The sequence below is a fragment of the Fukomys damarensis genome, unplaced genomic scaffold (assembly GCF_012274545.1).
Source record: "Fukomys damarensis isolate Sample0158 unplaced genomic scaffold, DMR_v1.0_HiC HiC_scaffold_32, whole genome shotgun sequence".
NCBI lineage: Eukaryota > Metazoa > Chordata > Mammalia > Rodentia > Bathyergidae > Fukomys > Fukomys damarensis.
In genome coordinates, this window is record NW_022900944.1 from 30,662,124 (window position 1) to 30,674,541 (window position 12,418).

At 48.9% G+C, this 12,418-nt stretch overlaps 1 protein-coding gene across 2 annotated transcripts in view; it reads right to left on the reverse strand.

Moving 5' to 3' along the window:
* Nucleotides 1–710: 710 nt before the first annotated feature.
* Tk2 (thymidine kinase 2) overlaps nt 711–12,418 on the reverse strand; it is a 30,153-nt gene continuing 18,445 nt past the window's right edge. For both annotated transcript variants that reach the window (XM_010612147.3, XM_010612146.3), the window contains 4 exons: nt 4,928–5,016; nt 4,244–4,323; nt 2,111–2,191; nt 711–1,046 (listed from right to left, as the gene is read on the reverse strand). In XM_010612147.3, coding sequence (XP_010610449.1) covers nt 948–1,046; nt 2,111–2,191; nt 4,244–4,323; nt 4,928–5,016 — 349 coding nt within the window. In that variant the 3' untranslated portion in view covers nt 711–947. The remainder of the gene's footprint in view (nt 1,047–2,110; nt 2,192–4,243; nt 4,324–4,927; nt 5,017–12,418) is intronic.

Below are 12,418 nucleotides of genomic sequence, written 5' to 3' on the forward strand. Positions count from 1 at the left end.
TGTCCCTCTGTGGACCATAAAGGCTAAGTAATTCCAAGGGCAAATGCTAAGGAATTCCTTGTGTCCTCCTCACACAAGGACAGAGGAAGGGAGCCTCAGAAACCAGGTCTGGCTGCTTTGGCCACCCCTGGCCCAACCCAGCACCAGACAAAATGGCCAGGCCCCAAATGCTAGTTCCCTGATGTAGAATTGGCAGCAGTTCAACCAAGACCTTTATCTCACAGAGTCTAGCTACCATGTAGGAGTCAATGTGTGATTCTCCTGTGATCACGCAAATCCAGGCAATAAAGGTAAAGGTTATAGCACTTCATGCTGTGAAACCATTTAACATTGAGCCCAATCCAAACAGCACAATTTGTGAAAGTCTAGGAATTCTAACTGTCCTTGAGAACTGCTCAATGATGAGAAGAGGCACTGCCAGCTCTCCCTACCAAGATCTAAGACTGCGGCAGGGAAGGGCAGGCTGTAGGGAACATCTCTCAAGATGAAGTAGCCTAGCCAAAAGTATGAATGGTATCAGCTTCATGGCTCACCGCCTGTGTGACCCCAGGGAGTCTTTAATCTCTCTAAACTTCATATTCCCCACGTGAGATATGAGGCTGTTACCTCACTCTCCTGGGTGACTGGAATGTATAGAACCCAGCACAATATCAGGGCAGGAGCTGTTCCTAAGGGCTTGAGGAGAGGGATCCAGCAGTGAGAATCCACCAGGAGACTGCCAGGCTACACACAATAAAGGGCGACAAACACACTGGTCCCATTTGTCATCTACCCACAAGGGCCACAGACCCATGACAGAGACACTGGCTACGGAGAAAGGACCATCAGGAAACTAGATCTGGCCAGATAAAAGACCTTGTAACAGCAGATTTTTCTAAATTGTTCCTAACAGCTGACTCGGCAGCTACGGGCATGTTTCTGGCGTGATCCCACAGACCTCGCCCATCCTAAGGGCCATGCTTCCAATTCTCTGGTGCTAATATCTGGGCCCGGTTTTGTTCAAATACTTGTAACATCTTCTCCATGCTGTGGTCAGCCTCAATCACCTGGAAATGAAACACACGGATCACAACCTCAGTTGCGCTGACCTCCATATTCCCCTCCCTTCATAGAAGACAGAAATGGAGGCAGGCAGGATAGGCAGGGAAAGGGAAAGAAGCCCAAGGGCACAGGGAGGTCGAAGCCAAGCAGCACCCAGCTCTAGGGTGGTCTACAGTCTCATGTAGATTTTCACTTAAGAGTCCACAAGAGTTATTCTGGAGTGACTTTTTTTCTCATCATTTTATAGTTACCTACTTTGATAGTGAGGAAAAAAGCGAATGTCTTTAAAAACCCCCTATAGTAATATCTCCCTTGCCTACAGCCTCACTACCAACCTGCAAGAGCTGTCAGTAAGAGTGTGCAGCCCACTGTCATGCACAGAAGCTTGTGACCCACCATACGGGTAGCAGCCTTAGGTACCACCTGCCTACCTGGAGAAATCTGGGCCATCAAATCTGAACCCAAGGGAACAGGCACTGAGAAACACTGACAGGGCAGACATCAGTACCAGTTAGAAATGACATGCATCAGTAAGAGAAACAGGTTACTATGAAAAGCAGCACAGGAACCCAAGGACAGCAGTCACCAGGACACACAGTCCTACACACCTCAGCACCTCCCAAGGGCATCCCCGTCACAGCCCAGAAGAGCAGCTCATGTTCCTTCTGATGACCCTGAGTCACTGAGCCAAGGTGAACTGAGGCTCTGTGTCATTCACTGAAGAAGGAAGGTCACATCAGAGGCACCACCACCCCAAAATATCCAAACCCCATCCCAGGTCCAGAGGCATCAGGCACCTGGGGCTTTTGGCCAGTGCTGGGTAAGTCACATGTTACACAGTCACTAGCTCTAAGGGCACTGGGACAGATAGCCCTCTCAGGTCTGTCCGACACACTCTAAGATTCAGTCCAGGAATGAGGGCTGACAGAGAAACAGCCCTTTCGAGCCTTCCCACCTTCCTCCTTCTGGGTCTGAGGACTCAATCCCTACCCACTTCTGCAGAGTAGCTGGCATGGCCTGAGTCACTCCTCCCTGTACAAGTCTCCCATCTGTGAGGGGTCTGACTTACCAGAACAGGGGCTGCCACAGGGAAGAGGCTTCCTGAGACCAGCCACTCCTCATAGAGGTGGTGAATGGCTTCCAGGTACTCCTGCCAGAGAAACACAAAGGCACAGGCTGTTGGGAACCCAGGAGTGGGTTATGGGCCAAAGCCCTCCACCAAGCGCCTTGGCAAGTGGGACAAATGTCATGTGGGCTATCCAGGGCATCCAAGAGTCAGAAGCATTGCCAGCCACCCTCTTCTGATCCTCCGGGATTTTGTGACTATGAATACTGGCCCTTCCTCTGGTGCTTGAATCAAGCCAAGTTCAAAGGCAGAACTATTCACCTGGCTTCTCCCATTTGCTGCAACTTCTCCAGTAGCAAGGCCCCAGTCCCATCACATGGGGATCCCCAGCTGCTTGATGAGCAGGTGGACCAGCCCTGGGCAGCCTCTGCACCCTCCCTCCAACTTGCTACCAAGCAGACTATGACCCTGCCCCAGCTGTTCCCACCCACCAGACCACTTGTCACAGAGATTCTGCAGACTGTGGACACCACCACCTGCAGGGAGCCTGGTGAGATGAGGGGGAACAGGTGCTTTCCCAGGCCAACTGTGCCTCCACACTGGGTAGTCCTGGACACATGCACCCTCCCACACACAGCCAGTGCATGCCAGCACCCCAGGCACCTCCTCAAGTGGCTACTCACCACCTCAGAAGTTCTATAAACCATGCTGCTGCCATTCCACCCACCACTCTCCCTGGGCAGCAGGAACTAGAAGGAACTAGAAGTGTCCTAGAGATCTTGTCAAAATCATTATGACAACAGCTTGGATAATGGCTTGCAAGGACTCAACGTGGCATTTCTTGAGAACATCTGGGTCACCACACAGAGTTGCTGTGCCCCATCGTAACATGATCTCACTGGACCTGGTTCATTGTGCTCCATCCTCCATCCACTCCTGCCTCTGAGATTCAAGGGAGCTGCCCATCATGGCTGGAATACACCTTGCTGGACCAGGGAAAAACCAGGCTGGGCAGGGCCTCAGGAGTTAGACAGGCCTTTCAGGGGACTCATTCTAAGTGCAGAGCCCCGAGATAGCCCACTAACTGCCTGCCCAGCTTCTATATATCTCCAGAGGCAGCTGCCCAAATGAGGCATTCAATTCAATGTTAACTGAGCAACCACTCAGGGCTAGGCCCAGGACACACGCAGAGGGCAGACAGGGAATAAGATCAAAAAGCTCACAATGGGGTTGGGGAGCAAAGGCATAAATAAATACTGTTGGTCTGCTGTCCAAAGGGTATCATTGTAGTGAGCCCTGGGGCAGGGGAGCCTAGTGGAGGGACAGGCACAGAAGTCTTCCTGGAGGATGTGACATCTGAGCTAAACTGTGAAGACAGAGGAAAGGCTGTGCAAATGCACAACTACGGTACTTCATGGATGGGTGTGTATGTGTGTGTGCACACACATTCAGGCAAACTTGCTCCTTATGGCCAGAACACGGAAGGCAGGGAGTGGGAGTGGAAGGAGATGATACCAGACAGAAGCATGGGGCAGGGTCATGTGGGCCCCCATACTGGAAACAGCAATCATGCAGCAGCGAGGAGGATGGACTTCAGAGAAAGATGTGGGGACTAAGGACCCAACAAGGAGTACAGACCACACCTGGTACAACAGTCCTAAATGAAGTTGATGTGGCCCCAAGCTAGAACGCAGGATAGCAAAGTATCCCAAGACTGGGCAGGCACTACCAAGCACCAAGTACTACCTCCAAGCCAGACGAGGCACTAAACTAAGCACTAGCTGCCTCAGGGAGTGACAGGCTTGGTCCTGTCCTCCTGAGACTCAAAATCTAGTGAAGATCCAGAGAGCACAGAACCTATCAACCTTCAAAAGGTGGGACAAGGCCTGCCTAGGCCAGGAGGGGATGAAGGGAAGAGGTGCTTCTGCACAGGGGTGCTGAGGCCTGAGTCAGGAACCACAGGGAGTGAAGCAGCTCTGGACATCCTCCGGGCTTCTAGCCACAGAGGAAATCATTCTCATTCTGTACCTGTTCTTTTCTGAAGACAAATACACAATGGTGTCACGGTAGAAGGGGCTGGGGAGGGGAAGCCAGGCTGGAGCAGGGGTAGTTTTCTGGTTGTCTTTGGCCTCTTACCAGTGGAATGACCTTCTCTTCTTCTCTGCATCTCATCTTTAATCTCTGGTGACAGGTCTCAGGAGTGGTCCGGAGATAAACTGAAGTTTAAAACAGTATGTGGCTCTGGTTATTCTGTTCATAGCTTGAGAGTAACAGCCTAGGGAAGGCCCAGCTGTAGGGAGGATCAGCCACAGCTCCAAATAAGAGACACAGACTAGGGATCACTCTGAGCTTGACCACTGGCTGTTCTGTACCCAAACGGGCACCTTGCATCTCATCCTCCAACTCTGACTCTTTTTGTAATTTACCAGCCCCATGCGGGCACTGTGAAGCCTAATGTAATCTCATTCGTAGTCAAGAGTTTAGCACAGAGTCTGGCATATGACGGGCTTGGTAAATGTCCAGTTTCTGTCCCTCCCCCTCTTCACAACTCAGAGAAGCCATCAAATCACAAGGATCCACCTCTATAAGTAGCTGACTCAGGAGATGACAGCTTAAGGAATCAGGTCAGAGTTCTTTTCTGAGGGCCCAAAATCCCCAATACCCCATCTGCCTTTGGACAGAAGGCTGAATTAACATGGGGAAGAAATCGCCAAAGGCAAGTGCCCTCTGCCTAATATCTCAATGGTTGGGCTGCCCTAAGCACATCCTGGCTGGGCCAGGGAATGTCCAGTCAGGGAGGTAAGAGAGGGCTCACCTTACCTATTAGGTCAACAGAGATGCTGATGTTCTTCACAATCCAGTCAAACCATTCAGACAGAATCACATAGTCCACTTCAGGCATCTTCCCACTGCAGTGAGAGTTCAAGGGTATATTCATTCATGAGAAAGTTTCTGGGCTATGCTGTACCCCTAAATGGACCTACAGATGGCTCTCATTGAGAAGGTATCACTAAAACCACAAGATGGTGACACTGAAATGATGACAGGACCCTAAGTGCTCCCGACCTCCCACTGCCTTGGGGATGGTTTATGGCAGTGATGGTAAGCTGTTTAGAGACCAAGTGTCAAACTGCACTAACTTATCACCAAGTACCAACACTGCAATTACATCTGAAGACTGAGGTTTTAGCTTAGGAAAAACAACTCTGTATTAATGCCTTTTGTCTTAAAAACGAGAAAGAAAGAAAATACAATAACAGCTGCGCTCCAGCTTCTCCACAACTGGTTTATGGTATAAAGAAGCAAAAGCCATGGCACAGGCATTTGGAGTATGAACTCTAACCAGAAAGACACTTTAAAGTTCATGCCCTAAGAATGAAGACAGCATTCACACTGGAAGATAGATCAGCAAATCAATTTCATCCCTAGAATTTTTGTGAAAATAATCATGGATTACAGCACTACTTAAAATAATGAAAAATTAAATCTTGGTATACATATGTATCAGGAAACTGTGCCATGCACACAATGATGTAAAATAATACTTAATAACATGGAAAATGTTTAAAATCTAGTACTCAATGCAAGAAAAGGATATAAACCTGCACACAATATGACCCCAATCATATTTTCAAAATATTCATCCGTTTTTTTGTTTGTTTGTTTTAGTACCCGGGATCGAACTCAGGCCCTTGTGCTTGCAAGGCAGGCAGCAGAGCCACTGAGCCAAATCTCTGGGCCCCATCCGTATGTTTTTAAATGACAAAGGAAAACACCAAACGTTAACCGTGCTTTTCTCTGAGCTGTAGGACTTTAGGAGACTTTCATTTTTTTCTTTATATCTTTCTGTATTTTGCCAATTTTATCAATATATTAGTTCTCAAATCAGAAATGGAAGTAGGTAGCGTTATTGTATGTCTTTAATTTAAAAAGGAATGCAAGGGGGCAAGGAAGGAAGAGCCCAAGACAGAAGAGAGCTGGGGTCTGCTCTTGGCATTCCTGTGGCTGTCTTCTGCCCTTAGAGGACATGGACAGCGAGGGACAGGAGTGGCAGCAGGTGGTTAGCACAAGGCACAAGAGAGGAACGTGCCCTTTTAACCTCTATCTGCAGCTCTGTGCAGGATGTACTCAGCTCTAGGTGTGGCTGGGCTGCAGTGTAGGGAGGGAAAGTAGGTGCACTGGGCTGCTTCAGGGAGCTCTGTTGGGCAAGGAGGGAAGAACGGGACACAATATAGGGCTACTCCCTGCTTAGCCACTGTGGCTGTGTCTAGATGTCCCCTCAAAGCCTCACATGGTCATAGGCAGGGCTTCGCAAAGGTGGCTGGATCTAGAGTGTGGGATGGTAGGATTAAGGATGTGTGAGTACTAAATGAGTCCACTGAATGGCTTGGCACAGTTCTGGGTGTGGATAATGGGAAGCCCACTCAGTATGAGTGCTACCTGCCCAAAGGGCACGCAGCCTGGATAGAATATAAGGGCTGTTGACACTGGCTGCTTTTTCCCTACTTTACTGCCTGCACCCACCATGAACTATCTCTCCATTGCGATGTCCTTCTAGCAGGCCACCCTGATTTGGAGCCAGCCAACTATGAACTGAAACCTCTACAAACTGTGAGCCAAATAAACCATTCCTCCTTGAACTGAGTATTTTGTCTTGGCATTGAGATAATTAACTAAGACACCAGCTGTGGCCCAACTCCAATGCGGGGATGGCAGAAGAAGGTAAGTAGCTGGGACGGTTTGAGGAAGGTGTTCTGGAAGACAAAGTGCACAAGTAGCACTGCTTTGGGGCCCAAATGACAGGACCTGGAACAGACTAGACAGAATGCTCTGCCTTCATCCCTGAGACTACCTTGATGCCCTGTGCGGAGCAGAGCTGAAGAGAACAGCAGGACTAGTCATGAGCAGTCTTCAGCAAGGAGACTAAAGTGAAGAAATGTGCAGGACCAACTCTGAAGTAAGGTTTTGCAACAAACAGCTGCTGATCGGCCCCTCCCATACTCCAGCACATCCAGACTGGTAATGCTGAGAACTGGACCATTTAGCAGCCAGGAGGAGAAGGCAGAGCTACTCAACAGCACAGTATCCCATATTACAGGGACTGGGCAGACAGCTGTCAAACTCGGCTGCTGGAGATCTTGACATAGGCTGCAAATCCCCACAGAATCAGTCATGAAACTACACCATAATTCATGACACAGGAAGTAGTGTCACCTGGGGGAGGAGAAACATCCAGGTGAAGGTAGGAGTTCTGGGGCCTTAGAGCCATTGCTTCCCTGGAAATCTGCTCTGGGTGGTCTCATGACACCAACTGGGTGGCTAGGGTGGGGCATCTCTTCCCACCCCGACCCCAGCCCAAACCAAGGGCTTCTCCCACAAAGCTGCCCCTGCTTTCCTAATGCATTTCTGAAAGGGGTCTTCATGAGGTGGTCTCCCTAAGGGGCAGCAAACCAGACCCAGGAAAACCCTTCTGAGATGGCCAGGAGCATGTGCTAGAAGATGCTGGAGGACCTTGGCAGCTGGTCACAAGCTGTGTAAACAAACAGAAACCTGGACTCCATGACTTTGAGACATTAGGCAGTGGTACTGTTTTATCCACATGTGCAGTTTCCTTCTAGAAATCTGCCTAGCCCCACTCATGTCTGCCTCCAGCATGGGGTTCCTAGCACCCAAGACCACCCAATGCCTCTGTCCCCAAAGACCAGAGGCAGCACCTCTCCACAGTAAACCTACACACCTTGACTCACTACAGTGCCCCCAGGAGTTTCACTGCAACCCTTCCCTTATCCCAAGGTGGCAAAACCCAGGTTAGGGGCCCACGTGAGTCCTATAAACTGTTTTGTTTGGCACAATTTACTACAATATTTCCCCAGAGGCCTAAGAAGCCCCCAGTTTGCTCAGGATGGATGAAAACAGGACCCTCACCCTCAAACACTAGTTGCTCTGTATACATGATTTTCTTTTGCTTCACAGACCTCATGAGGCTAGTTTTGGTCCCAATTTACAGATGAAGAAAACTGGGGCCCAGAGAAATTAGGCTCAGTTCTGTCTGAGCAGGGCTTCTTGTCTCTATGTCATCACTCACCCTCCATGGTCTAACTGCTATGAGGCTGTCCGAGATGGAGCTCAGTGTCTTCTGGCCTGAGTTTGAGGAGGGGAGGCTTGGAGTCCATGGTCTGGACCTTGAGGGGGAGCTCCAAGCCCCAGGGCCAGCTGGAAAGGTGGGAAGACCTTTCTGCTACTCCAACATGCCCAGTGAGTCAGCTACCACATCCTAGCTGGGCCCCACTCAATTCTTTTACTTCTGCTCTCGGAAAAGGAGGACCAGGCAATGCTGTAAAACCTTTATATTTTATTACTCAGCCCACGGGGCTGGGCCACACAATTGCCTATGTGGCCTCTTTTAGCTACATGAAGCTTTCTCACCACCTTCAGCTTTTCATTTCAGCCCAGTGTGCCCACATCTCAGTTTCCATCTTCATGGACATCATGTAACCAGAATCTTCCTCTTCAACAATTAACACAACCCTCCCAAAACCCCGCTGACATAAATGTACTCAAATTCTCCCCACCACAACACTGCTGGGGTGGGCTGGGCTGGGGGAGGCAGCGGAACAGGTGGGTCCCTCTCTAGGTGAGCTCTTTGCTTTTCAAGGCCCAAAGGGCAAGATCTTTCAAGAAATTTTGCTTTGGCAAAACAGAGAATTGCAGTTGTATATATGTGGGTTTTTCTAGAAATGAGCATTGCAGACAGCAGGCCACAACTGCCACACTCGTTTGTCCAGGCCCCACAGATCTTTCATCAAGGTTTCCAGGGTCTCTGAGAAAAGAATCATCTCCCATACTGAAGGGGCTGCAGCAATGCACGCTCCCGCCTCGTGGAAGCGCTCCTATCACAGCACGTCAGGAAGATTCTGCCTTGAATGTCCCAGGAAGTGAGGAAACAAGCTCCCAAGCAGGAGATGATGTCCCACACATGCCAGTGAGTGGCTGAACTCTCACAGGTAGGAAGCAAATCATCCTGTTCCAGGTAGGGCAGAGGGTCCAGCTAAACTCAGTTCTATGCTATATTTGGTGTTGGCTCAAACAACTGTGGGGATCCAGCGTGATGGGACTATAGCCATCTTGACTGCTATCACCATTTTGCCCATCAAGTGACCCCGGCATGCATCCCACACCCAATGGGACAAATAAGGTCATAAAGATAAGTCAGCCAGGTGTGGTGGGCTAGCCACTGACCACCAGCCTGTTTCTTAACTGACACTGGACATATTCACAGTTTCTGAGAAAGCGCAGGTACATTCCAGTTGATAGTGGCCCACCTTTGTCTAGCTTAGTTATATGAGCCTCTTCCTGCTGCCCTACGGTGTGAGTGAGCACTCCCCTGTCTTGCTGCTGCCCAACATATACTCCTGTCCAAAAGGCCCTAACAAACTGTCCTTTGTGTAATCCTGGATGTCTGCCTCTTTCTCTGGTCTTTTAGCACCTTCCACTTTGGGCAGCTGGTTCTCACACACTGGGATTGCTTTTTTCTGTATTTGGGAGGGAGAAGCAGAAACTTCTTAAAAAAAAGTCTACTTTCTCAACAGCACTTTCCTGTGGTTGACCTACTGTGTTGAGGGAAGCTGGAGCTGGAAAGAGAGTGACCACAAAGAAAGCCCAAATTCTATTTTTCCTCCCATTCATTCCTATATAGCTCTGGCCAAAAATACTTTTCACTGTGCCTCAAGAGAGAAGCCCTGCCAGGCATGGTAGCACATATCTATAATCTCAGTGTTCAGGAGGCTGAGGTAGAATCATCACCACAAGTTCAAGGCCAGCTTGTGCTACATAGTGAGTTCAAGATCAGCACAGAACACATAGCAAGATGCTGTCTCAAAAAAGAGAGAGAGGGAGAAACTCTCTGGCCTACCCCAGGCCTGGGAATCAACCAGAAACTTTCTAAACAAAGATAACACAACAAAACCCCTAACAACCAAAGCCTAAAGCAGTAACTGAAATGAAGAAACTGCAGGCCAGGTGCAGGAAACAGGATATCCTGCATTGTTAAGTCCTCAGTCTTGCTCTTGTGACCCCAAAGACCCAATGAGGCCCAAAGAAAGCCAGAAGGGCAGGACTTCCAGGGGAAAGGGTCAAGAAATATGGACAGAAAGCTGACTGCAGATACCTGGCTGCTGTCTTCTGCTGAGCCTCTTCCTCTGAGTAAGATGCCTGAGTAGCAGGAGAACCTCCCCTGGGTGCCTGCTAGAAATGCAGACATCTAGCCCCTGCCCTGCTGCACTAACACAGGGCTTGCATGCTAGCAGGTTACACAAGTGATCAGTAGCAGCCTGTGCAGAAAGAGACAAGGTCTCCCCTAGGAGCATTTTCAGTCTTTAGAGCTCCAATAGGCTCTGAACCTTGAGCATGAGTGAAAGTACTCAGAGTCTTTCACCACTTCCTCATTCCTTGCTTTCCCACATAGCAGACTGCAGAACATCTTCCCCTGCCTGAAAGTCTTGCACTCTCAAAAAGGAGTTGGCTTTGTAATCCCTTCTCAGTTTCTCATCTGTCAAACAGACCAACAATTAGACAACCAATATAGCTCCCATCCCTGGGTCCACACTCTGACCCTCAACCACAAGAGCAAATGCCCCAATGTACAGGAGCTGGTCCAGTTCACAGATGAATTGCCTGCCTTGAGAAAGCATTTTTCAATGCTTCTTGTCCTTGGTTCTCTTCCTATCAAACATGGGGACTCTGGGATATGTGGCTGAGGGGAGGGGGTACTGCAAGGCACATGATAAGCACAGATTTATTACAGATATGAATAGAACATATTAGGAACAGAGTGGAAAATACAAATGAATTCCTAAAACAAAAGAGAAGACTTGAAATAAGTTTCTAGGTTGTTAGTAAGTTGCTGCTCTGGGCCACAGGGACTAGGATGGTAAGGTGGGGAGGCAGCATCTGTGGAAGCTTTCTTCTGCCGCTAGAGGTCTTCAGAGAAAGGGTCTGAGGATCATCACCCTCTCTCATCCCACTGAAAACCATGGTGAGTGGCCATACCCTCTGCCAACAGCCTCTGGAGTATCTGAGGTCACATGCCAGCCAATAGCCTTTGGCTTTTTCAAGGGTATCAAGGCTCCAGCAAGTCTTCAGGAGAATCTGTCCCCTTGGAAGCTACATAACCTTAAAAGAGAACCAAGGACAGAAACAAGGGCACTGAAGTCTTTTGTGGTTCAGTGCCCCACAGATGCCAAGGGAGCAAACCTGGGAAGTCAAGGGAGGCATAAATATGAAGTCCCAGTGCCAGGAAAACAGCCAGAGAAAGAACACAGAAAAAGTTATCTTTCTGTACTACTCACAAAATAGCTCAGGGCAGGGCCCTTGTTATCTGAACCAACACCACAGCCACAATGATTGGGAAATATTGAACTGACTCATCAGAGTTATGTGACGAAATGCAGTGATGAATCACCAAAGCCCACAGGTGTCAGCTTAGACTGCCCTGTGATAAGCAAAAACAAACGGTTCCTGGGGGCATCTGACTCTCTTTGGGGTGGGGATAGGTTTGACAAACTGCAAAAGGGTCATAGATTCAAACTAGACAACTGGTCCAAAGGTTATTCAGAGATGGATTGTGGGAATTATCAGTAAGAAATAGACTCAGAGAAGTTTAGAAAGTTGGTTATGGTCACACTGCGTGAACTCCAGATCCAGGACTGAGACCCACCTGTTATGGTCTGTATCTAGACATCCACCAAGAGCCTTATGCATTCATAGGCTGGGCTTCAGGAAGATGACTGGATTATGGGGACATTTAGCTAACTTGCTAAATGTGAGTTAGAAGGTAAGTTCTGGTCAGAAAAGGAGGTCTCTGGGGGCATGACTTGGAAGGGTATATTTTTTCTCTGGCTCCACCCTTCACCCTTCACTTCTTATCTGCTGGCCCCAGAAAAAAGAAGACAGGCATGAGGAAGAGAGTGGCATCACTCAGTCACCGTGGCCAAGATCATCCTAGCCCAGCTGACCCCAGACCTCTCACAGACCAAGGGAGCTCATCTACCCTAGCTGATTTGTCAACAAATTCAGGTAGCTACTGTCACTGAGATTTGTGGTCGCTTGTTACCCAGCGTTATGGTGACAACAGATAACTGATCCCATAGAGCAGGCACTTGTATCTGTCAACTAAACAAACAAGTTCTAGCTTCATTATTAAAAATGAATGGAGGGCCAGGGATTTAGCTCAGTGGTTCCGCTGCCTGCCTCACAAGTACAAGGTCCTGAGTTAGATCCCTGGTACAAAAAAAAAAAAAAAAAAAAAAAAAA